Below are 26,976 nucleotides of genomic sequence, written 5' to 3' on the forward strand. Positions count from 1 at the left end.
TGGTACTTTGCACCAGCACCCCTTTGGCTGACTAATACAAACTGTATGCCAACAAACTAGACAACCTAGATGAAACAGACAAATTCCTAGAAATGCACAACCAACCTACATGAATGCTACAAGAAATACAAGAACTTAACAAACCAATTACATTGAAAGAGATTGATTCGGTCATCAAAAACCTCCCAAAAAAAGAAAAGTCCAAGTGTTGGAAACTGAGGCACAGTAGTCTCACAAGGAGAGATGTGTTGTTTCCATGGCTATGCTTGCACCCTAAGGAATGTGTTCCTGGCAAACAGGATGAAGCAGTTAAAGGCTCAAAGAAAAGATGAGCACATATCTTTTGTAGTAAATAGAACACTTAGACTTTGTACCTTGAGATAAGATTTTTTGAGTTCTTTAGTAATGCTAATAGTTAACTGCTTGTTGCTGCTTGTCACGTAGAGTGCATGTGGCTGCTTGTTGTCACGTAGACTGGGGTATATAGAGAGCCCCTTGTAAACAATAAAGTTGTCTGAGGAGTCTCTACTCGCAGACCCCCTGATCCCAGCTCTCTCACTCTTTCTTTCTCTTTGTTTCCTTCTCCCTTTTCTCTTTCTTTCATTCCGAATACCCGTCAGTTCCAAATCTCCAACATCCAAGACCAGATGGTTTTATAGGTGAATTCTACCAAGCATTTCAAGAAGAATTAACACCAATTCTGTTTAAACTCTTCCAAAAAAATAAAGAGGGGAAAAAATTACCCAACAAATTTTATGAAGCAAACATCAGCCTAATACCAAAGCCAGAGAAAGGCACTACAAGAAAAGAAAATTACAGACCAATCTCTGTAATGAACAGATGCAAAAAATTCTCAACAAAATACTTGCAAATCGAATCCAACAGCATATCAAAAGACTTGTATATCAAGACTAAGTGGGATTTATTCCTGGTATGCAAGTAAGAAAATCAATCAATGTAATACAACACATTAGCAAATTGAAGGAAAAAAAAAATATGATTATCTCAATCAATGCAGAAAAGTCATTCAAAAAAATCCAGCATCCTTTCTTAATAAAAATACTTCAAAAGACAGGAATAGAAGGAAATCTCCTCTTCATGAAAAAAGGCATATATGAAAAACCCATAGCCACCATTGTACCCAGTGGGGAAATGTTGAAAGCATTCCCTCAAATATCAGGAACAAGACAAGGATGCCTATCACCATCACCACTGTTATTCAACATTGTATTAAGGAAGCGGAGTTGGCCCAGTGGAGGGCGTCCGCCTACCACACGGGAGGTCTGCAGTTCAAACCCCCGGCCTCCTTGTCCCCTGTGGAGCTGGCCCATGCGCAGCGCTGATGCGTGCAAGGAGTGCTGTGTCACGCAGGGGTGCCCCTGTGTAAGGGAGCCCCACGTGCAAGGAGTGCGCCCCATAAGGAGAGCCGCCCAGCACAAAAGAAAATTCAGCCTGCCCAGGAATGGCGCTGCACACACAGAGAGCTGACACAGTAAGATGACTCAACAAAAAGTGACAAAGATTCCCATGCCGCTGACAACAGAAATGGACGAAGAACATGCAGCAAATGGACACAGAGAACAGACAACTAGGGCGCGCAGGGCGGGGGGGGGGGCGCAGGGGAGAGAAATAAATAAAAAATAAATAAATAAACATTGTACTAGAAGTTCTAGCTAGAGCAGTTAGACAATTAATTAAAATTAAAGGTATCCAAATAAGAAAAGTAGTAAAACTCTCACTATTTGTGGATATGATCCTATATTTAGAAAATTCTGAAATGTCTACAACAAAGCTCCTTGAGCTAATAAATGAGTTCAGCAAAGTGTCAGGATATAAGATCAACACACAAAAATCAGTAATGATTTTGTACACTAGCACTGAACAATCTGAGGAGGTAATCGGGCGAAAAATCCATTTACAATAGTAACAAAAAGATTGAAATACTTAGGAATCAATTTAACCAAAGAAGTACAGGACCTTTATGCAGAAAACTATTACACAATGCTAAAATAAATCAATGGAGACCTAAACAAATGAAAAGACATTCCATATTCATGGATTAGAAGAATTGTGAAGAGTCAATCCTACCCAAATTGACTTACAGATTCAATGCAATACCACAAAACCAATCAAAATTCCAACAGCCTACTTTACAGAAATAGAAGAGGAAATTACCAAATTTATTTGGAAGGGAAAGTACACCCAAATAGCCAAAAGCATTCTAAAAAAGAAGGATGACATGGGAGAGATTTCACTGCCTGACTTTGAAATATATTACAAAGCTACAGTGGTCAACATAATATGGTACTGGCATAAAGACAGACACATCTATCAGTGGAAGAGAATTAAGAGTTCAGAAATAAACCCTTACCTCTACAGCCATCTGGTTTTTGACAAACCTACCAACTCCATGTTAACGGGACAGAATAGTCTCTTCAACAAATGGTGCTGGGAGAACTGAATATCTATAACCAAAAGAATGAAAAAGGACCCCTATCTCACTCCCTATACAAGAATCAACTAAAAATGGATTAAAGACCAAAATATAAAAGCCAGAATCATAAAACTACTAGAAGAAAATGTAGGGAAACATCTTCAAGACTTTGTGGTAGATGGTGGTTTATTGGACCTTACACCCAAAGCACATACAACAAAAGGAAAAATAGGTGAATGGTACCTCCTCAAAATTAAATACTTTTGCACCTCACAGGACTTTGTTAAAAGGGTGAAATGGCAGCCGACTCAATGGGAAAAAATATTTGGAAAACACATGTCCGATAAGGGTTTAATATCCACAATATATAAAAAAACTCAACAGTAAAACTCAACAATAAAAAGACAAGCAGCCCAATTGTAATTAAAAAATGGTCAAAAAACTTGAGTAGACATTTGTCCAAAGAAGAAATACAAATGGCAAAAAAAAAAAAAAAAAAAACACGAAAAAATGTTCAACATCATTAATGATTGGGGAAATGCAAATCAAAACTACAATGAGGTATCATTTCACACCTATCAGAATAACTACTATTAAACAGATAGAGAATTACAAGTGTTGGAGAGGATATGAACAGACAGGAACAGTTATTCACCGTTGGTGGGACTATAGAATGGTACAGCTACTGTGGAGGACTGATTGGCAGTTCCTAAAGAAGTTGAATACAGATTTGCCACATGACCAGCAATACCACTAGAGTATACATACCCAGAAGAACTGAGAGCAGTGACACAGACAGACAGCTGTATACCAATGTTCATAGTGCCATTATTCATGATTGTCAGAAGTTGGAAACAACCAGGTGTCCATTAACCAATGAATGGATAAACAAACTGTGTATTCACACAAAGGAATATTATGCAGCTGTAAAAAGAAATGTAGTTGTGAAGCACATGACAACATGGATGAACCTAGAGGACATTATGTTGAATGAAGCAAGCCAGACACAAAAGGACATATACTGCATGACTGCACTACTATGAACTAAATTGTGTAACATATTGTATGAGTCCATTTATATAAAATGTAAATATAAATCAATTTATCAAGATGAAATTAGATTAGCAGTTATGTAGGTATGAGGAAGGCATGTTAAGTGGTATGGAGTTTTTCTTTTTGGCATAATGAAATGCTTCTAAAATTTTTTTGTGGTGATGAATGCACAACATTGTGATTACACTAAAAGCCACTGATTATACACTTTAGAGAGATATGATATGTGACTATATCTCAATAAAACAGCTTAATAAATAAATAACTGTGCAAGAATAGCCAGAAATAGCAACTATGTACAGAGGGGAAACAGAGATTGAGAGGTGAAGAATTTCCTTATTTGTTTTTTATTATTACTGAAATAATGAAAATGTTCCAATAATTGAGTGATGAATGCACAGCTATGTGATTATATCAAATACCACTGATTGTACACTTTAGATGAACTGTATGCTTTATTAATATGTATCAATAAAACCGATGCTAAAAAAAATATTTAAAAAGCAGTTTCAAATGTTATTCAACAATGCCCTAAATAGACTGAAGCATTTTACATACTAATATACATCTACAACTCTGCATGTTATTTTAGAGATTACCCAACAAATAGTAAAATTTCTCAGTCTTCCTTTTCAAAGCTGAAAAAAGAAGAGCAAAGTCAGAATCTTGGAATAAAAACAAAAATAATTTTCTCTCTCCTGGATTTTTAAGTTGAAGTTATTGTAAGGGTGATGGTATGAAATTAAATGTCATCATCATTCCATAAAAAGTTTTATCAGTAAAGTAAGTAATTAATCTGGCCCCTTTTCTCATTCATAATCAGTTCCTCTTCTATATATAAATAACAAGAACAAAAACACCAATATATACAAACTTTTAAACCTCAAATATTATTAAAAATTAACATTAGTCCTAAATAAAAGAACACTGCAATCAGCTGCTTTTTTTTTTAAGATTTTTTTTCTCTCCCCCTCCCCCCCTCCCCTGTTGTCTGTTCTCCGTGGTTTTTTTTCTGTGTATTCTTTCTTCTTTGTCTGCTTCTGTTGTCGTCAGTGGCTGGGAATCTCTTTTTCTTTCTGTTGTGTCATATTGCTGTGTCAGCTCTCCGTGTGTGCGGCACCATTCCTGGGCAGGCTGCACTTTCTTTCGCGCTGGGCGGCTCTCCTTATGGGGCGCACTTCTTGCACATGGGGCTCCCCTATGCGGGGACACCCCTGCGTGGCATGGTACTCCTTGCACACATCAGCACTGCGCATGGGCCAGCTCCACACGGGTCAAGAAGGCCCAGGGTTTGAACCGCAGACCTCCCATGTGGTAAACGGACGCCCTAACCACCGGGTCAAGTCCGCTTCCCAGCTGACTTTTTAAACTTCAGAGAAAATATTTACTGTGAACCAAAAACAAAAAAAAAAAAACCTCTCCCTATGTTGACAAGATCTTTTTTAAATCTAAGGGCAAAAGGCTACTATGCTATCAATGAACCATACTGTGGGATTTTAATATGATTAATCTTGGGAAATGACTACTCTCAACTATCTAATATCATCTCCTCACCACTCTACCCCTCATTCTGCTTACTCCAGCCACTAAGTCTTACTGTTCCACGAACATGCCATGCACACATTCATCTCAAGGTCTTTACCCTTTGCCAGAATGCACTTCCCTCCACTTCATCCATATCTCTGCTCAAATGCACCTTATACACAATATGGAATTTGCTCAACCTTAAATAAACTAGCAAACCCATTTGACCACCACTCCATTTCCCTTTACTGCTTTGTTTTGGCCCATAATATTTTATCACCAACTATTTTTTTTATTGTCTCTTCTTTACCTCACAAAAATGTAAGTCTGAGCAAGCACAGACTTTCTTTATTCACTGCTTTGTCTCCAGTTCCTAGAAGAGTGTCTGGCAAAAAAACAGATGTTCAGTAAATATTTATGGTATAAGCAAATGAATCAATAAATAAGCAGTAATGGTTTATATTTATTTGAATGGCTGAAGTTCAGAGTTGTTAAATTCTGTATTTTGTAAAATTCACAGGGCTTTTAAATAATATAACTACATACACATCTCTTAACTTCATCTACAGATGGCAGTATTTGGGTCAGGAATTCTTCCCATTTCCAAGTGGCTGTGGGCAGGGTAGCAAGATGGCATGGCAAGGAACAAGGAGATCAATACACACAAACTGTTGGTGCTACAAAAACTCCTAGAGACAGTGTAAATGGAGGTCACATTGCTTAGCTTGTCTAGTCTACATTTCACTTACAGATCTCTCTTATAATCAGATTTATGCTTCACTTCTCTAGAGAAAAATTTCCCTAGAGCAACTGCCTCTCACCAGCAAGATAGATCATTCAATTTTAAATGAATTAAAAATATATATATATAGTGGTAGAAAGATGTCTAATTGGATGCCAATCTTCTTCAAGAGTGTACGGCAGATGGAAGAAAATGCCCAATCAACAAATATTTATTATGTACCTACTATAAAGAATATACTTCATGAAGTAATTCAATTAAAACTGCAGTGTGTTATGTATGTGTGTGTGCACTGAGAAGCGTGCTTCTAAAGAATCCTAAATAAAACCTACAAAAAAGGAAACCAGAATTGAATTTTGAAGATTAACATCATATAAGAAGTGACAGGTCTAGAAATATTACTTCATTAATAGCATTGAAACTACTTCAACTAGATGCTAATAGCAAATATTTATTACTATAAGGTAACCTTTATTGTTATTAGGTAACCTTAATGAGTATATGCTATGTCTCAGCACTGTTCTAAGAACTTTATACGTGCTAATTTATGTAATTCTCTCAACCTTATGAAAAAAATATGACTTTTACTTCCACTTGACAATTGAAGAACCTGGGGTATAGAGTTAAGTGACTTGCCCAAAGATATATAGCTGGTAAACAGAGGAGCCAGGATTAATACCCAGACATTCTGCTCCAGGGCCTGCAGTCATAATAATTACACAAAACAGCAAGTAGATTATAGGTCACTAAAAATATATTCCTAAAATGGTATGGTAGAAGAAAATATAAGTCCTGAAGGATCAGTGTGAGAAAAAACAATAAAAAATACAATGCTAATATATTAGATTTTATCATAAAAGACACATAGATATTTAACCATTCATCATTACATAATCACAGTTGCCTGAAGTTTTTATTTTCTTCTTTGTAAGGTCAGAAATGAATTTCTATTAGATTACTTTAAAATCTTAAGATAAAGGAGAACCAGCAAGATGGCGGTGGAGTAAGGAGCTCCTAGAGTCAGCTCCTGCTACAGGGCAGTTAGCAAACACCCAGAGCTCTCTGGAGCTAGCTGAAGCACCTGTTTGGGGGCTCCAGGAGGCCAGAAGAGCATCCCGCAATGTCCTTGAAAAAGTGGAAGGAGACTGCCCATCTGCAGAGAAGACTCCTAAGGAGAGCTCCACGCCCTGGAGGCTGGTGCCCTCCACTGGAGGCACAAGCCGCCTCAGGAGCCATTCCTGGTTGGAAGTGAAAACTCCACTTTCCAAAAATGGAGGAGGAAGAGACAATTGGGCACCAATTTCAGCTACTAATGAGGAAATTCAGTGGCTATAGTATAATCCTGAGAACAGCTAAAGTTTGATCCTGTCCAAGTCAGAAAGAGGCTGGGCGCCGCCATCTCAACTCTGCACCTGGCAAGAGGGAAAGCGGGGTAGACTGAGAATCCCAGTGCTGGTGGGGACCGGCTTCTTCCCATCCAGATCATACTGCAGGTCTAGTCGAGGCCCCAGTGCCACCTCCAGCAGGGAGGAAGCTGTTGCGACCTCCGCCAGCCTCTCTGGGAAACTGCCAGCCAAGCCGCTGAGGCTACTGATTATCCTACTCTGGCGGCACAAGCCACCCCAGGTGCTGTTCTGTGACAGGTATTGGACGCTCACTCCATTTCCCAGACACAGAGGAGGAGGAGACTGTTGGCTGCCGATTTCGACTGCTGATTGGTAGACTTGGCTGGCTAAGAGATAATCCTGGGAATAGCTGGGGTGTGAACAAGTCCAAGTCAGAAAGAGGCCAGAAGCCACCATTATGACTCCACCTTAAGCCTGAGCGAAAGCCAGGCTGACTGAAACTCACAGGGTCCGCAGGAACCAGTTTCTTTTCTTTTTTTTTTTTTTTAAGATTTATTTTTTATTTTTCTCCCCTCAACCTCCCCCCCCCACGGTTGTCTGCTCTCTGTGTCCATTTGCTGTGTGTTCTTCTGTGACCACTTCTATCCTTATCGATGGCACCCGGAATCTGTGTTTCTTTTTGTTGCGTCATCTTGTTGTGTCAGTTCTCCATGTGTGTGGCGCCATTCTTGGGCAGGCTGAACTTTCTTTCACGCTGAGTGGTTCTCAGGGCGCACTCCTTGAGCGTGGGGCTCTCCTACGCAGGGGACACCCCTGCGTGGCAAGGCACTCCTTGCGTGGATCAGCACTGCACGTGGGCCAGCTCCACACAGGTCAAGGAGGCCCGGGGTTTGAACCACGGACCTCCCGTGTGGTAGGCGGATGCCCTATCCATTGGGCCATGTCCGCTTCCCAGGAACCAGTTTAACACAGATCAGCCTGCAGCCCTAGCCTAGGTTTCAGCCCCACCTCTGGAGAGGAGGAGGCTGAGGAGCCCTGCACCAGCCTATACAGGTAAATGTAGTACTTTGGCTGGATAGACTGAAAATCAGAAGTCTACCAGGGCAACTGCGGTCATCTTGGACCCACACTGCATAGATTGCTGCCCACACCTGCAGCTCCATCCATGCCCCAGGCAAGGGGGAAAGGGATGTGAAGCTTCATCAGTCTCTCTGGGCAACTACAGTCTAGGCCAGCACGTGGATTATTCCACACAGTTGTGACTCTGTCCCTACCTCTGGCAAAGAAGAAAGTTGGAAGAAGCTTCACTGGTCCCTAGAGCAATGAGGGCAGCTTGAGCCTCCACAGCTTATAGCACCAACTCCATGCTTGGCGCCTACTGCACAACCAGCAAGGGAGAAAGTGCAGGAAGCCCTAAAGAGAAAAACTGCACCCAGAAAAAATACTCTAGTAAGCCAGATGCAAAGACACCAACCAAAAATTGCAATCCATGCCAAGAAACAGGAAACTATGGCCCAGTTAAAGGAACAAGATAAGCCTCCAGATGACATAAAGGAGACAACTAATTACAGATGTTCAAACAAATCTCCTCAATAAATTCAATGAGATGGTTAGAGAGAATAAGGATATTAAAAAGACATTGGGTGAGCACAAAGAAGAATTTGAAAGCATACATTGAAAAATAGCAGATCTTATGGGAATGAAAGGTGCAATAAATGAAATTTTAAAAACATTGGAATCATATAATAACAGATTTGAGGAGGCAGATAAAAGGATTGGTAAGCTGGAAGAAATGGCCTCTGAAAGTAAACATACAAAAGAACAGATGAAGAATAGAAAAAAACTGAACAAGGTCTCAGGGAACTAAATGAAAGCAAAAGGTGTGCAAACATACGTGTCATGGGTGTCCCAGAAGGAGAAGAGAAGGGAAAAGGGGCAGAAGGAATATTTAAAGAAATAATGGTAGAAAATTTCCCAATCCTACTGAAGGACATAGATATCCCTGTCCAAGAAGCACAACGTACTCCCATCCAAAAATATCCAAATAGACCAACTCCAAGAAACATACTCATCAGAATGTCAAAGGCCAAAGACAAAGAGAGACTTCTGAGAACAGCAAGAGAAAAGCAATGCATAACATATGAGGGATATCCAATCATATAAAGTGCTGATTTCTCACCAGAAACCATGGAGGCAAGAAGACAGTGGTCTGATATATTTAAAATACAACGAGAAAAACTTCCAGCCAAGAATCTTATATCCAGCAAGACTGTCTTTCAAAAATGAGGGTGAGATTAGCATACTCACAGATAAACAGAAACTGAGAGAATTTCTAAGCAAGACATCAGAAAATACTAAAGGGTGTGCCAGATCCTGAAAAGACAAGACAGGAGAGAGGGGCCTGGAAGAGAGCCTAGAAATGAAGATTATATTAATAAAAGTAACTAAAAGTGTCAAAAGAGTAGTGAAAATAAAATACGACAGATAAAACTCATTCAGGAATAAACTTAACCAATGATGTAAAGCACTTGTATTCAGAAAACTGCAACTCAATGTTAAAAGAAATTTAAAAAGGCCTAAATAACTGGAAGAACATTCCATGCTCATGTATTGGAAGACTAAATATCATTAAGGTGTCAATTCTACTCAAATTGATATACAAATTTAATACAATCCTGATAAAAATTCCACCAGCATTAAAGAAAAAATTGAAAACACGATCATTAAATTTATTTGGAAGGGTAAAGAGCCCTGAATAGCCAGAAACATCATAAAAGGGAAAAGCGAACCCTCATCTCCAGACTTTAAATCATAATACCTACCTATAGTGGTAAAAACAGCATGGTACTAGCCTATAGACAGACACAATAGACCAAAAGAACCAAATTCATGGTTCAGAAACAGACCCTCACAGGTATGGTCAAGTGATTTTTGACTAGCCTGTCAAACTCACACAGCCCCGGCAGAACAATCTATTCAACATCTGGTGCTGAAAGAATTGGACATTCATAGCTGAAAGAAGGAAAGAGGACCCCTATCTCACACTTTATCCAAAAATTAATTCAAAATGGATCAAAAAATAAAAATAAAAGAACCATAAAACTTCTAGAAGAAATTATTGAAAAATGTCTTCAAGACCTGGTGGTAGGTGGTGGATGATTAAAGGAGATAAGAGAAAGACTGAGTGGACTACTGATATTTAATGTATGTATAAGTTTTAATTAGCTTTACTGTAAAATTGTGGGAATGTATAGAGTGGATGGTAACACACAGTGAGTAACAGCTAGTTTATAAATGGGGATGTGACTGAAAATGGTAGTCTATTTATGTAAATGCCAACTGACAGAATGCTTGAGAATAATCTAGGAACTGGACAGCACAGTAAACTAAGAGGTAAGTGAGAATTGTGGTTGATGGTACAGATGCAAGAGTGTCCTCTGTTAGCTAGAACAAATGTATATCACTACTGTAGGGTGGTGGAAATGTGGAGAAGCATGAGTAAAATACAGCTGGAGTGACCTATGGACTGTGGTTAGTAGTAATAATATAATATTCTCCCATCTATGCAAAAGATGTCCTGTGTTGATACTGAGGCAGTATGGAAAATGAGCCAAATGTACACTATGGACATGGTAACAATCAAATGATACTATTTTATCTGTAGCAAATGACACACCACATTGTGGTGTGTTGATGGAGGGGTGTTGTTTGGGAATTCTGCACATGTGCATGACTGTTTAATAAATTTACAACTTCTGTCATAAAAAAATATATTTAAAAAATAATAATAGGGTGGGTTGGGGGAAAAATACACCAAATGTAAGATAAAGACTATGATGAGTAGTAAGATTTTTTACAGTGTTCTTTCATAGTTTGTAACAAATGTCTCATGACAATGCAAGGTGTGTTGGTGGAGGGTTGACGTATGGGACCCCTGTATGATGTTAGGCATGTATGCTTTGTAAGTTCACAACTTTTACTATACACTTGTTTATGTACGTTCATATATAAATGATGTAAAGATAATAATCGGATTGGTTAGAGGAAAATACTTGGTTTAAGTAGTAGTATTTTGACAATGCTCTTTAATCATTAGTTAAAAAAGTTTAAAAACAATGCAAGTTATTGGTGGTGAGATGCTATGTTTATTTGATGTCATATATTTTTGTTTTGTAAGTTCACAACTATTATATATTTACTGTTTATATATGTTTATGTATTAGTAATATATTTCAATAAATTTTCAAAAATTTTTTAAAATCTTAAAATCAGTATGCAAACTATTAAGCAATATTTCTTTAATACGTAGTATATTATTTTGTCATATGTCATATAAACTTACTGTGTATATATGTTTATGTATTAGTGATATATTTCAATAAATTTTCAAAAATTTTTTAAAATCTTAAGATAACATCAGTATGAAAACTATTAAGCTATATTTCTTTAATACGTAGTATATTATTTTCTCATATAATGTAATACAAATAATTCATAAATTATTGTAAAACATTATTTTAAAAATATACCCTAAACACTCCATAAGAAAACTTTTTCTTTCCCTGAATTTATAAAAAGCTGATATTAAATATGAAGTATGAAGTTATATCATTAATAAGGTATTTTTAGTCTGTGGACGTACAGCTATATAACAGTGATGACACTTTTATCCATTAACAATATATGTAAAGGATCAAAATCTGAATTTACTGAAGTGTCAATTGTCAGCTTTCTCATATTATATGTTAACCCTAATCAAGTGATCTCTCTGAAAGGCTCAGAAATGAAACACTTACCAAATCTTATAAACACCCTCCAACTGACCAAAAGACAAAAACCACTTTTTAAAATCACACACATTTTTAAAATCTTTCAAATCAACTGATCTAAGCTGGAATAAACATCCTAGCCCTCATTTTGTCTTTGAGGTAGACTTGAATGTGTTACCAGCATAATTTGTAAACTCCTGAATGTGTATGGAACATGTCTTTATTAAGGAAGTAAAGGTTATAATATTACAAGGAAATGAAAACAGAAGCCATGTGAGAAAGAAGCTGCTTCATAGTGAAAAGTTAAAAAATTAAAAAGAACGTAAAGTAGAAAAAATGTAATCAGTATGCAAGTAACGACAGAAAAATAATGTAAATGGTGTAACTATAAATAACTTTTCAAAACAGATTAAAATGACTCTTTTACTTCCAACTAGTCACCTTGGAAGGCTATATACTTATTCCTTTACTTAAAATTTTTAGAATAATTCTTCTCCTAAAATTTCCATAAGAAACAATTCATAAAACATACCAACCTACAGAATAAGATCACCATAATAGTAAAGAAAGCCACTTTTCTCTATCCCAGCTCTAATCCAAAGGTGCCAGAACTCCTCTCAGATTCCCAAAAGTTGTTCCACCATTGCCTCCAACTTTATCCTCCTCACTATTATGAACCTCCTTATCTCTCATTCTGGCATTGACATACACCTCACTCGCTCATCTCACTCCACTTTCCTCCTTGCTAACTGCACTCCTTCCACTCAGTCCTCTCTTCTATTCCTTGAACATATCTGGCTATTTCCTATCTCAAGGTCTTTGTACTTCCTGTTTCTATGCCTGAAATACTGTTCCCCTGGCTCTTCCCAAGACTGGCTTCTTAATTAATTCAGCCCTGCCTTCCCAGTCATAAGGGGCCTGCCTTGACAACCCAATCTAAAATTAAAAAAACCCTTACCCCCAAACACCCACCCCTATCCCCAACTGTTCTCTACCATATCATCTTATTAAATTGTATTATTTATCTACTCATGAGTTATCAGTTCCCTTATAGAATATAAGGTCCATAATACTAAAGACTTCGTTTTGCTTACCTCTTTATTTCCAGTACCTAGAACAGTGCCAACCATACAGTACATACTCAATAAAGATACTGAATAAGTGACTCTACCGCAGATGTAGATGTAAGTATAGTAAATTATGTCTGCTACTGCCACTTCTGTTTCCTGTAGGGATTCTACAGATCCTGGTACTGGAGCTCCCTATACCACAATTTGTATGGTCTATGTACAAGTCACTGTGGTCTTTTCCTTTTCCTAGAACTCATTATATATATAGGTCCTCCTACAACCACTTTCCTTCCTACATTCCAAATAACCCTTACATCAGAAAAGAGAGAGCACTCTCACTACCCAGGGTCTAGAGTACACATTAAGAGATCAATAAATATGCATCAAGGGAAGCCAATGTGGCTCAACTGATAGAGCATCCACCTACTATATGGTCCACGGTTCAGTACCCAGGGCCTCCTGACCCATGTGGTGCGCTGGCGCATGCACGGTACTGCCGCACTCAAGGAGTGCCATGACTCACAGAGGTGTCCCCGACGTAGGGGAGTCCCATGCGCAAGGACTGCGCCCCGCAAGGAAAGCCGCCCTGCACAAAAAAAGCACAGCCCGCCCAGGAGTGGTGCCACACACACAGAGAGCTGATGCAACAAGATGACACCAACAACAAAAGACACAGATTCCCGGTGCCGCTGACAAGAATGCAAGCAGACACAGAAGAACACACAGCAAATGGACACAAAGAGCAGACAATGAGGGGGAGGGGAGAGAAATAAATAAAAATAAATCTTTTTAAAAATGTTTAAAATAAAAATAAATAAATAAATATGCAGCGATTAACACTTTCTTTTCTCAGGGTTCTGGCATGAGCCCTTCAGGAGAAGGACAGTGCCAGAAGATAATACCAAGAGAACATACCCTGCTGTACTAAGATTTCATTCATCTCTTAAAAAAATAGTTGCAGTAAATAATAAAATTTCCAAGAACTAAGCTTAACTACACCTCAGTTATTGCTTTCCTGAACTAATTCCCATGAGGCTCCTTGATTTTTCCTGCAAATAGTACATATATACAAACACTTGTCCCTCTTAGGTTCACCTAAACGTCATATAGGTCCAGATAAGCCTGAGTTTACAAACACATAAAGCATGGGCCAGGTTTTGTTTTGCTTCTCTTTTTTAAATAAGAGGTAGATATTGTAAAAATGTCAAATAGTACAGAGCAAAAACTCAAAGTTCTATCAAGCCCATTGCCCAGAGCAGTTTCTAAACCCTGTACTATCCAGTCACATACAAAAGTTTCCTTACGTAAAAACTACACTTCTGCATTGGTCTTGACGTATCTGGAGTATTAGGGTCAGTTCTAGGAGTCACGCATAAAGAGATATTTTAAAACTGAATTATTTTCAAAGGTAAATGCTCAGAGGGTGAGGAAAAGGCCAACTGTCATGAAAGGAACATTTGAAGAAATGGCTTACTACAGAATATTCACATACAATTCAGTGGAAATATAATTCATTCAACTATTCAAAAGGCTCTAATGTAAGAGAAGATTATCCTTTGTTGTGCATGACACTAAAGGACAGAAGTAGAACATCTGGGTCAAACATACAGAAAGAACAAATTCTGGCTGACACATAGGAAGACTCTGTACTTTGGGAGTCAGGGGGCTATTATGTAATATAACCCTTATTAGGATTTAAAACCAAGAAATCTTCCACCAAAATGTTTCATCAATTAATTCTAAGTAGCAATTCATGTACATTAACAAAATAAACTGAGAAGAAACTTGATTACAATTGCAAATCAGCTTCCCATTTGTCCTCTATCATCATCATGATCATCGATCACTCTTTACTGAATATGTACTGAATATTCTAATATGATCTTGAGTAAATAAGACCCAGAGTATTGGTTTTCTTTCTGGTGAGAAAGGTTCATAATTTAGCAACATATATGACCTATTTATATTTAGTTAAATTCTATTACTTTGAAATCTAATATGGAGACCAAAAATATAATCTGATCCATGGCCTTAAAAAGACTTTAACTAGTTCTTTTTAACTTAATCGTGAAGTATAAAACAAAACCTAGTATAGCCAAGGATTTCTCTAGAAGTCTTTGGTAAATTTAATATTCATGTAGTAATACCAACTTCAAAGTCCTGCAATCTTTTATTTGCCACAGAGGGTGCTTACAGTATCATAAACCGAAGTAAAGCCTAATGCCATGCATTATTAAAACTGCCATTTATTTTGGAAAGGATTTGGCCTATGATGACTGAACTATGAAAAATGGAAAGAGACTGGTGGTTAGGAAAAGCAGATCACATTATTTAGTCAATGGCAGTTCAGGTTCCAAGTAACTTAGGCCTAATCTTTTTGCTGAAATAATTTAAGCAAGTTAAAAAAAAATCTATATAATAAAAATGTTTTAAAAAGCAAAGCTACATATGGTTCCCCAAAATTAGTATACATAACAGAATCCCCAACTGATACATGAGAAAATTCTTGGAAAGTATGTTAAAAATATAGGCTTTATAGTTTTCCTATAGGTTATGAATTCAAAGTCTGGTACAAGTCCCTAGAATTCACATTCTAAAAATCTCACTGACAATTTTGATGATCAGTTTGGAAACCAGTGATTTTTTTCCCTATATCATCTCAGTTATTTCCATAGTTACTAGTCTGATGACTTAAGCATCTATTTCCTCTTTAAAACACCCCCCTGCCCCCCAACACACACACTTACATGGCTGTTTCCAGTGAAAGCTGTTGTATTAGTCAGCCAAAGGGGTGCTAATGACAAGTACCAGAAACATGTTGGCTTTTATAAAGGGTTATATATTTGGGGTAAAAGCTTACACAGTTACAAGGCCCTAAAGAGTCCAACTCAAGGTTACTTCCTTAACAAACTCTCTTGCCATATATTGAAGAAAGATGGTGAGCAACATCTGCGAGGGTTCAGCTTTCCTCTTCCCTCTTAAGGCTCTGCGGGTCCAGTTTCTTTCAATTTCAGCTGTAGGCTGGCATAGTGCTTGTCTCTCCTCCTGGGACTCATTTCTTTCCAGGTTCAGCTGCTCTGGTCTTGTCACAAGGTCAGATGTAAACTATCAGGTGAATGGCTCTTTTCTCTTCCCAGGGCCTCTACTGTGTCCATGGAGCTGTCTCTCTTCCTCTGTCAATCTTCTCTCTGTATCTACTGTGTGAGAGTCTATTTTATTGGCCCACCAAGGGGGCAGGGACTCAACCCTACATGCCCTAATGATGTGGTCAAATTAAAGCCCTAATCTTGATTTCATCAAAGCCTTTGAATTTATATCAATCAAAGGGTATTACGTCCAGAGGAAGAGACCGGTTTATAAACATAATATTTCTTTTTGGAATTCATAAATAATATCAAACTGCCACAGCTGACATCTAGTCCCAGGAAACAGAATACAATGGTTATAAGCATTAATACTACTCAGCTTGACTGGTTTCAAATCCTGACCCTAATTACTAGTAACTTTAAGCACATTACTTAACTTCCCTGTCCCTCAGTCTCTTCATGATAAAAAGGAGATTTTAAATTATAATCCCTCATAGGGCTATTGTGAGGATTAAATAATTGAACATGTGCAAAGCATTCAGAATAGGGCCTAGCCAATAACAATGGCTCAATAAATGTTAGCATATTTTTATCACATTATTATTATTATTTAATACAGGCATTTAGAAGAAAGGAGATCCAAGTGAGCAGGTGTAGTCAAGTATTTCCAAGAGCATCTGATATATGAATTGTCCCTTGAAGGATGACTAAAAGGCTTTAAGGATGATTAGAAGAAATAAAAGTAGTACATAGAGAAGAATAAAGAGAACAAGGACATTAGGGTTCAAAATGGGTACTAGTGGACCATATCAGTTGTTAATACAGTGGGCCCATTCATAAGCAGCCTCAAATGCCAGGCACATTATTACTAAGCAATAATGTAACAAGTAATGAGATGCTCTCGCAGTTCTTGAATAGAGTTTAATATATTAAAGATAAGATGTATCTGGCTGGGAAGTAGCACCAGTATAAGAAAGAAGAACCAGTGAAAGGGGATATACACCATTGATGAAATTTGGAAACACTCTTGCTGCTAAAATATCAACGTATCATTCTGAGAATCAGATGCAAAATAGAATCTTAAAGACTAGTAGAAGAACATCTAAATGACACAGAAATAACTAGCATACAAAGGTCAAAAGAACCATATGCAGGATATTTGAAAGTTAGCAGCACAGAGATACTTCAAAGGAATGGCCAAAATCATGAAAATTACATATGCAAAGCTGCATATGTAATATATAAACTTCTATCTCTAGAGCATCTTCAAGGGCTCCTAGCTAATGGATAAAGTATTTTTTACCTAAAGGGAATTTGTCCTGCACTATCTTTTCCCAAGAAGAAAAATACTTTCAGAACATATGCACAATCTCCTCTCACTAGCATTATACAACCTCACAAAATTTAATTTCCCTGTCTCTAAAAGTTAGTACCTCAGAAAATCACTGGAAAAATGATCATGAATTGAATCACAACACTTAAAGAACCTGATCAATTCAATTGTAAATGACATTCAACTGTTCTTGCCATTAAAATAACAATAACTTTCTCTTTTGGTAAATCAAATTTTACCCAGGACAATTATCATGAACTATGGAAACCATTGTTAAATCAATGTCTGGACCCCGCGAAAAAAATATTTATTTACAGAATTGAAACAACAATATTAATAGTGAAATTTCTTACCTAGTTCCCAACTCTTCTCACTAACCATATTAAATTCCTCCTTCTTCCATCTTTAACCTCATAAAATACAAACATCCCTGGCATTCTCATTCTTTTTGCTACCATCGTTATCAATACATACACTGTTGCTTAAACCCAGGTAAAATGAAGAAACATATTGTACTACAACATTAGCATGCCTTCACAATATCTGACTCACTATGCTACAGAACACTCAATCAATCTGTAACTTCAATTAAGCTCTGCTGGCCAAATTATACTGATAATGAAATTAAGGTGTGGCAATTACAAATGAGTTTAACTATATACCAAGACCATACTAAACACTTCATAAAGGTCAGCCTCCTTGTTACAGCTTATAAAAGTAGCCAGAGAAGAAAGGGATACAAAACCACACAACATATGAGGCTACTAGAGAGATTCCAAAGGTAATACCTTGAATCCATTAAATGTGATTAGCTTAATTTTTCAAAAGTATGACAGGGCACTCTGCCAAAAACTGCTCCACACACACACTAAATTTACCATGTAATAAGAATCAATGTTAGCATAGAGAAGAAAATGGTTTATAAATAGAAAGCAAATGATATAAATAACTATTAATCAAAGGTCTGGATGAAAAAAAATTTTAAATAGCACCCCTAAGAAATTAATGGCATCATTTAAAGAAGGGTGGCACAATTTCACTTCATAAATTCTCATTTAAAACAGAAAACAATGAAATACTTATAAATGCAGAGAATCCTTAGAATTTATGATTAAGCTCTATAACAAAGAAAACGTGGAAATCAGCCCATCTGATTGGAAAAGATCAATGTCTGTTGAAACACATGCTGTAACATGTATGGGGAAACAAGCATTCTCATACTGTGGATAGGAGTAAGCTTATAGAGATATTTGGCAATAACAATCTAAACTGCAAATGCATACAACCCCTGGACTCAGCAATTTCATTTCTAGGAATTTACCCTACAGAATATTGTACAAATACAACACTGCAGTGTCAGTAAAAGCAAAAAACTAGAAACAATCTGATCTCCTTAAACAGAAACTAATTAAATTATGATAAAAACAAACTGTAGAACACAAAGCACTGTGAAAAAATATGAAGACATCTTTACTATTATTATGTGGAAAAGTAAATATATTAGGATATTATTTTGTTGAAGGGGGGCTGTTTAGTCAGCCAAAGGGGTTCTGATGCAAAATACCAGAAATCAGTTGGTTTTTATAAAGGGTATTTATTTGGGGTAGGAGCTTACAAATACCAGGCCATAAAGCATAAGTTACTTCCCTCACCAAAGTCTATTTCCATGTGTTGGAGCAAAATGACTGCCAACCTCTGTGAGGGTTCAGGCTTCCTGGGTTCCTCCCTTCCTGAGGCTTGCCTCCCTCTCCTCTGTGTGCTTTACTTCCTAGGGCTCCAGCTTAAGGCTTCAGCATCAAACACCAACATCAAAAACCCTCAACTCTGGAGGCGGACTTGGCCCACTGGTTAGGGTGTCCACCTACGACATGGGAGGTCCCCGGTTCAAACCCCGGGCCTCCTTGACCAATGTGGAGCTGGCCCATGCGCAGCGCTGATGCGCGCAATGAGTGCCGTGCCACACGTGGGGTGTCCCCTGTGTAGGGGAGCCCCACTCGCAACGAGTGCGCCCCACAAGGAGAGCCGCCCGGCGTGAAAGAAAGTGCAGCCTGCCCAGGAATGACGCCACACACATAGAGAGCTGACACAACAAGATGATGCAACCAAAAGAAACACAGATTCCCGCGCGGCTGACAACAACAGAAGCAGACAAAGAACATGCATCAAATAGACACAGAAAACAGACAACTGGGGCGGCGGGGGGAAGGAGGAGAGAGAAATAAATAAAATAAATCTTAAAAAAAAAAACCTCAACTCTGTCCTTTGCCATGCCTTTTATCTGCAAGCCCCACCCACCAAGGAGTGGGTACTCAATGCCCTACTGAAACAAGACTTTTATCCAATATGATCCAATATAATCTCATATTCCCAGAGGAAAAGACCAATTTACAAACATAATCCAATATTTCCTTTTGGAATTCATCAATAATATCAAACTGCTACAGGAGCACATACACATTTATCTGTATAGATTATCTCTGGAAGTATACACAATAAACTGCTAACAGTGGTTGCTTCTGAGAAGAGGAAATGAATGCTGGGCAAAAGGATTCTCTTTCCTGTATACTCTATTATATTTTTTGAATTTTTAATCATACTACTTAAAGAAAAAAAGCATACTGAGGAGCTGAGGTAGCTCAGTGGTTGGGGGTCGGCTTCCTACATACAAGGTCCCAGGTTCAATTCCCAGCCTCAGGATCACAAAACAAAACAAAACAAAAACACATACCACTTTTGAACTTTCCTACTTTAAAAAAAACAAACAACAACTAAGAAACTTTAAAAGGAGGAAGGGGTAAAAATTTTTTAAATACCAAATTTGCCTCAATAACTATGTATTTCTATTATGGTCCTTTAAAACTGCCTGTTTTCTCCTTCCACCTTTTTCTTTTTCATTCCCTCCTGTTAGTTTTTCCAGTTCATTTTATTCGCCTCCATTTAGGCCTATCAGGGCATGTGTTGCAGTTGCTGAGCCCTGCTGAGAATACTAAATGCCAACAAGGCTGATGAACTTTCTTCTAGTAACTGTCACACAAAAAGGGTGACAACATCAGCTGTAAAAGAAATTGGAGCATTTACAGAAGGGTGGGTATGACTCCACTTATGCAACAGAACAAAAAGAAAGTAAGAAGGTGAAGGAAGATGGGGGAAGCAAACGTTAAGATTTGCGAATCAGTTTTTAGAAAGTACTATAAAAATATTCTTTCAAACCTAACTATAAACACTCATCCAATACTGTTTTGCCCATTCATAAATATTTTATTATCTAAAAAATACTCTTAAAAGAAAAAGCAACTGCGCCAGCAAAGTGATTTTCCCTGTCCATTAATTTAAAAACCAAACATATATTCCCAACATTGCTATACTATGGCTCTGCACCTAGAATATCTAAACAATCAGTGACCACCATAGTCACTGTTTATTAGTTGCTTGAATTAATATTTTCGCTTTTCATTCTCATTAATTTATCTACAAAAGCATACCTATATTAGTATTTCACCTGCTAGTGTCTCATTTTGCATGTTTTATATTACATACTCAATATTTTCCCATCTCAAAAAGTGAATTAAAGGCCTAGAATCTTACCTACCTCAAAGTTTTAAAATAATCACCTCTGACAAAACACCAGAAAAACAACTCCAATGTTTGCTTATCTGGAGTAACAAAATTATACCAGATTTCTCCTCCATGCAGTTTTAACTGAGGGAAAGAGGACATGACAAGTATTACGGTATATCGGAATGTGGTAAGAACTACTGAAAACAAGATGTTACAGTCAAAGACAACTATGCAGCCTGACCAACAACTATCATAAATACAAGCACTTTGCCTTGAAAGTTCACAAAAATAACTGAAAATAAATCCACAGGCCTCAATATTCTTTCAGTTTAAGCAAGCAGATATGATACCTAATTCATGCGCAGGTGAAAAGGTTATTGGAAAATCTTCCACACTTAGGTGTGAAGTACTGTTTTTATATCATCCAAATCCTATGGTATTTTCTTTTACAATAGATTCAAAAGCCTTGCATACCAGTAAAATTTCTCTTTTTTAAGAAGTAACTTTCTAAAATACCCAAAATTTAATGAACCCTAAATAAGACCCCTTTTTTCCTAAGACTATTAATTTATAATAAAATATACTGATAAGGTTTTCATTTCTTTACAAATAATAGACCAATTAAATATCTTTGGAATTATCTTAAGATTCTTGACCCTTGTGATCACTTATGATAGAAAACTGCCAGACAGGAAGGGAGGTCCCACACAAAATGTGATTGTTTTTAAAAGCAAATTTTACCCATGAAATATATATTATGTAGTCACACAAACTAAATTATTAACTTGGTAAGTTGGTATAATGACAGGGTTGTTGGGAGGGAACGTTAAAAGAAAACTACGGAGCCAAAATTAACAATGGCCCATTTATTCAAGACAGGATGGTTCTCCCATTTCAGCTTCAGGGGACTGAAAATCTCTTTCTGCCCTCCTTCAGGAGAGAAACTACAGCTGACAATAGCTGGAGAATCACTCGACTGTATTAACAACTTTATTCAGAGTCAAGTCATTGTAAGAAGTGTTTTAGTCTTTACTTTTGACTGAAAACCAACAAACAGAAATGCTGCCTTTAATAATTCCAAATGTTATCCTTCAAAGACTAATTCAATTAATTCCTCCTATAGGAGGCCAACCCCCACAAACACCAAAGATGCAGTTAAAGATACTTGGGAGGTCACCTTCAAGAAACCCCAATAGTGAGTTAGAAAAAAAGCATTAGCATCATACATCAGAAAATAACACACAGCAGAATATTTCAACTTTAGGATGTAGTACATGTTATTCACATACACATAATACTTCTTGTAATTCCATCATAAGGAACATCAACTTGCCAAAATAAGGTCTTGAATTATGCAACAAGTCTCCTATTTCTTCTTATAAAACATGCTGGCAAAGCCTAAAAACCCACATAGCTACAATGAAACCCATCCCCACATTCCATGGCTGCAAGGCAATTCCATAAACACAGGATCATAAAAAGACAGCCTGCAAACTCCTGTAGCCAGCAACTCTGTTCTAAGGATAGGAAATGGAAGACAATGACATATGGTCACACAGTTAAAAGCATCCTTTAAAAACTCTGCAACTGCCCATCTTATCTTAAAAATCCACCTACAAAAAGTATACAAAATTCACATGATACTGATGATGCTGTAAATGAAATGTTAACACTTCATAACTTATATGCTTTAAGACACAGGTCATGTTTGGTAAATTCATATTCTGGTACAATAAAAGCTCAAGAAAACCAAATTTTCATGTCCCAGCCAATGGCCTATTTACTTCAAAATATATTTGAAAGCACAGTCCTAATGTTATAAAGGAATATAAATACCTCCTTGGAATTCGAACGTAACACCCCACCAAAAGAAAATTTTTGTACTTTTGAACTCTAAATATAAAGATGTAGATTCCTAACTAAGCACAAACTTGTGTTTCTTTTTCTTTTTCAATTTCTATGAACTGTAAATTAAAAAAAAAAAACTGTGATATTCCCTACTACTCCAGGGACTTTAATGTTTCAAGTCTCTAAATAATTTTTCTTTTAAATTTTATAGGATTATTGTAAAAGACTACATTTGTGAGAATACTATATACCAAACCTTGCTAAGCACTTCATATGCTTTATTAAAATAAAAGAATCATTAAATTATATGTTTTAAGTCATGTTTCCAAATTTAAACTGCTTTCTGATACTATCAAAGAATCTGATGACCACTGGAAAACATTCCAAAATAATAATTCTATAAAATTAAGGATAACCAGAGAGCTAATTAAGATGAGAGAAAGTTTAAAGTTTTAGACAGTATTGATAATCATACTACAACAAAAAAAATTAGTGATTACAGGTAAATTTTTATTAGGCAATGTTACCAAGCAGGTTAAACTGAACTACACAAGGGGTTAAAAATATTACAATGGAAGACCAAAAAGCCTAGCAGCACAGTTGAGCCAACATTCCCTTCTCTCTCCTCCCCCTCCCCTTGCCATCCTCTCCAGTTGGAATGAACTGCATGCCCCACTGCACCAGGCCCAAACAAGTCACTGAAAATGGGACAGACTTTGTAAGAGAACAGAAATAACTCAGGAGCTTTGTTACCATAGTCTCTTTTACTCAGTATGTTCAGAATCCTTTAATTAGCACTCTGTCTACACAAGGAAAGCATTTCTTCTGTACCAGGGGAGGGCACACATGTACGTACACAGTGTTCTGTTGTATCAACATCATAACATGGGGCTAGCTCCTCAAACTGTCCGCCAGGGAACTGAAGCACATAAAACACTTTTAAAGTCAAGTTACCAGAAAATTTGTATATTCTGTTTGAATTTCTATTAATGACAATTTAGTTTTTTTCACTTAGGTGTCAATTTGTTTCTGGAGGATTTTTCAGTGAAAATGGAAGTATTTTAAACTACCTAACAACATTCTTTAATCAATACGATATATTTTTTTAAATGTTAACAAAACACAAAACAGACCATATTCAAATATTGTTCCTTTTCCTTATAACAGATCTTCAATAGAAGAAATACATGGCTTCACTCAAACAGGAACAAAGGATAAGACACATTTTCACATGGATGCTTTGTATTTAAGATTTCATCCAACTATGAAAAGTATTAAAACTTACATTCTGGATCACATATGTTTTCTTATAAATTTGATTAACTGGAATTAAGAAAAAAATTGGTGATAAATTAAAGATAACTATTTAAAAATCCACAGCCAAAAAACAAGAGAAACTTCATTAAATTGGAAGCTGAAATATTTTAATAGGGATATGTGGGTGTTCCAAACTTATTTTGAATCAAATTAAGTTGGATATATAGACTGTAAGAAGCAATATATATACATGTCATCATTTTTGAAAAGATGACTTTATAAATATCTGATTAGAAAAGCAATCTACCTTAATTTAAGATAAAGTGGATTGTTAGAGAGTCAGCACAGATAATTGCTTGAACACCAGCTCTTCCACATCAGCCACATGAGCCCTGAGACAGTTCTGTATAATGGGTTAATACCACTATTTTGCAGGCTGGTGTGAGAATTAAATGAGACGATGCATATAACGCATTTGGCAAAAATCCAAAAGTTTGATGGTGAGACAATGGGGAGGGAATAGTCTCACTACACAAGAGTGTAAACTCATACAACTTATTAAAATAATAACATATAGGGAAGCAGACTTGGCCCAACGGATAGAGCATCTGCCTACCACATGGGAGGTCCAAGGTTCAAACCCCAGGCCTCCTTGACCCGCATGGAGCTGGCCCATGCACAGTACTGATGAGCACAAGGAGTGCCGTGCCACGCAGGGGTGTCCCCACGTAGGGATGTCCCCGCGTAGGGGAGTCCCACACGCAAGGAGTGCGCCCCGTAAGGAGAGCTGCCCAGCGTGAAAGTTCAGCCTGCCCAAGAATGGCGCCGCACACAGAGAGCTGACATAGCAAGATGATGCAACTAAAAGAGACACAGATTCCCATGCCGCTAATAAGGATAGAAGCGGACACAGAAGAACACACAGCGAATGGACACATAGAGCAGACAACTGGGGGGGGGTAAAAAAGGGGAGAGAAATAAAATAATAATATATATGTTCATATATGTTGATATTCATATGTACATATACATAAAACACACACACATATACACGGAATTCACTGCTGTTGGAAACTGAGGCACAGTGGCCTCACAAGGAGAGATGTGCTGTCTCCATGCTAGTGCTGTCTCCATGGCTACACTTGCACCCTAAGAAATGCAGTAATTAAGAGTTCCCCGCAAATGGGATGAAGCTGTTAAAGGCTGAAAGAAAAGATGAGCACATACCTTTTGTAGTGAATAGAACATTTAGACTTTGTACCTTAAGATTTTTTAAAATTCCTTAGACATGGATAATGCTGATAGTTAATGCATGTTGCTGCTTGATGTCACGTAGGCTATGGGTTACTGCTTGTTGTCACGTAGGTTACGTGTTCCTGCTTGTTGTCACATAGACTGGGGTATATAGAGAGCCCCTTGTAAACAATAAAGTTGCCTGAGAAGTTATTACTCGCAGACCCCCTAATCCCAGCTCTCTCGCTCATTCCTTCCCCCTTTTCTCTTTCTTTCATTCCTGATACCCTTCGGGTCCAAATCTCCAACACAATGCAGCACTGTTTTCAATAGCAATACCAAGAAAAATATAAATATCCTTCAATAGGATTAAATATTTACTATATCCACATAAGATAATACTATAAAATTGTTTTTTTGTTTGGCTTTTTTTTAAAGCTCTTTATATATTAATAAGAAAGTTCTCCAAGGTAAATTGTTGAGAAAAAAGGTGTGAAACAATATTTATAGTATGCTGCAATTTCAGTAAAAGGGGAATATTTATTTGAATATACATGGCAAAAACTCTGAAAAGTTATACAAGTAATTAATAGCAATAATTAGCAACTGGTGATGAGAGTGAAACAGGGCCTGACACAGTCAAGCCTCAGTAAGTGGAAGCCACAGTTACTCCCCTCTCCAGTATCACCATAATGAAAACATATTCTCAAAATACATAGACAGAATATATTTAAACAGAATCCATAGTGAGGTTAGCAGCCAAATATCATTTGCTCATAAGCTGATACTACCTAGTTAGAGACCCAAGCCTTTTATGTTCTCCTCAAAGGTAAGTAGCTTTATACTACTATCCCCTCTGCCAGAAAAGTGAGTTGAGGAAATAACACCAAAAACAGCTATGTTACAAAATACTGTTCAATAGTTTTTGATGAATGGCTTTTGGAGTCAAAATGTTTCTTGAAAACCCTATAATGAAATCTTCTCATATCACATATGGAGAAACTAAGGTCCGAAGAATTCCCCAGATCAGTGACAGTTAAAGATTTGAAGCACTTAATTAAATGCTTTTCTATTTTATTATAGATAAGGTGGGGGGAAATTGAAAATAAGTTCAATTGAAACCACTTATCCTTGCTAATATCCCTCCTCTTGATCCTTTATTATAGCTCATTAAGTCTGCTAAATTCAAATCCCACAAGTAATTACAGTAAGAATACAGGTCAACCAGTGAATTCAACAACTCAGCCCTGAGGTTTCCAGAATAAAGCACTGAAGAACATCTAAAATAAAATCTGTAAAGTTTGCTTACACTAGAGATAGTCAGAGGCATGTTGAAATCCTTGCCACCTTGCAGCCGGAAACCCCAAGGAGCTGGGCCAACCAAGGACACACTGTAGTTGCTCATGTTTCCTAATGGCTCAAAGTCCAATTCCAGAAAATGTAAGACACTGTGAAAGAAAATTAAGATGGTTAATGAAAATACTTATTTGAAACCACTCTACATATTTAAATGTATCTAATATAAAGCTAACTAAATTATGTTCTGTGTTTGGGGCTTTTCTTTGTGGGGGTAAGAGGGGACTAGATGATGAGTCAGTAATTCATTTCAGTTTAAGAAAAGGAATCATGAGCTAATACACAATTTCTATACTCATGCCAATTTCCATAGTATAAAAATCCCATATCAGAATATATTTCTAGATACATGATCAGTTTCACAACT

General features: G+C 37.1%; 1 protein-coding gene across 11 annotated transcripts in view; it reads right to left on the reverse strand.

The window, feature by feature from the left end:
- Nucleotides 1-26,976, reverse strand: part of PDLIM5 (PDZ and LIM domain 5) — a 235,059-nt gene that overhangs the window by 204,828 nt on the left and 3,255 nt on the right. For all 11 annotated transcript variants that reach the window (XM_058295329.2, XM_058295348.2, XM_058295300.2 and 8 more), the window contains exon 2: nt 26,563-26,701. In XM_058295329.2, coding sequence (XP_058151312.1) covers nt 26,563-26,658 — 96 coding nt within the window. In that variant the 5' untranslated portion in view covers nt 26,659-26,701. The remainder of the gene's footprint in view (nt 1-26,562; nt 26,702-26,976) is intronic.

The sequence above is a fragment of the Dasypus novemcinctus genome, chromosome 1, assembly GCF_030445035.2.
Source record: "Dasypus novemcinctus isolate mDasNov1 chromosome 1, mDasNov1.1.hap2, whole genome shotgun sequence".
Lineage (NCBI taxonomy): Eukaryota > Metazoa > Chordata > Mammalia > Cingulata > Dasypodidae > Dasypus > Dasypus novemcinctus.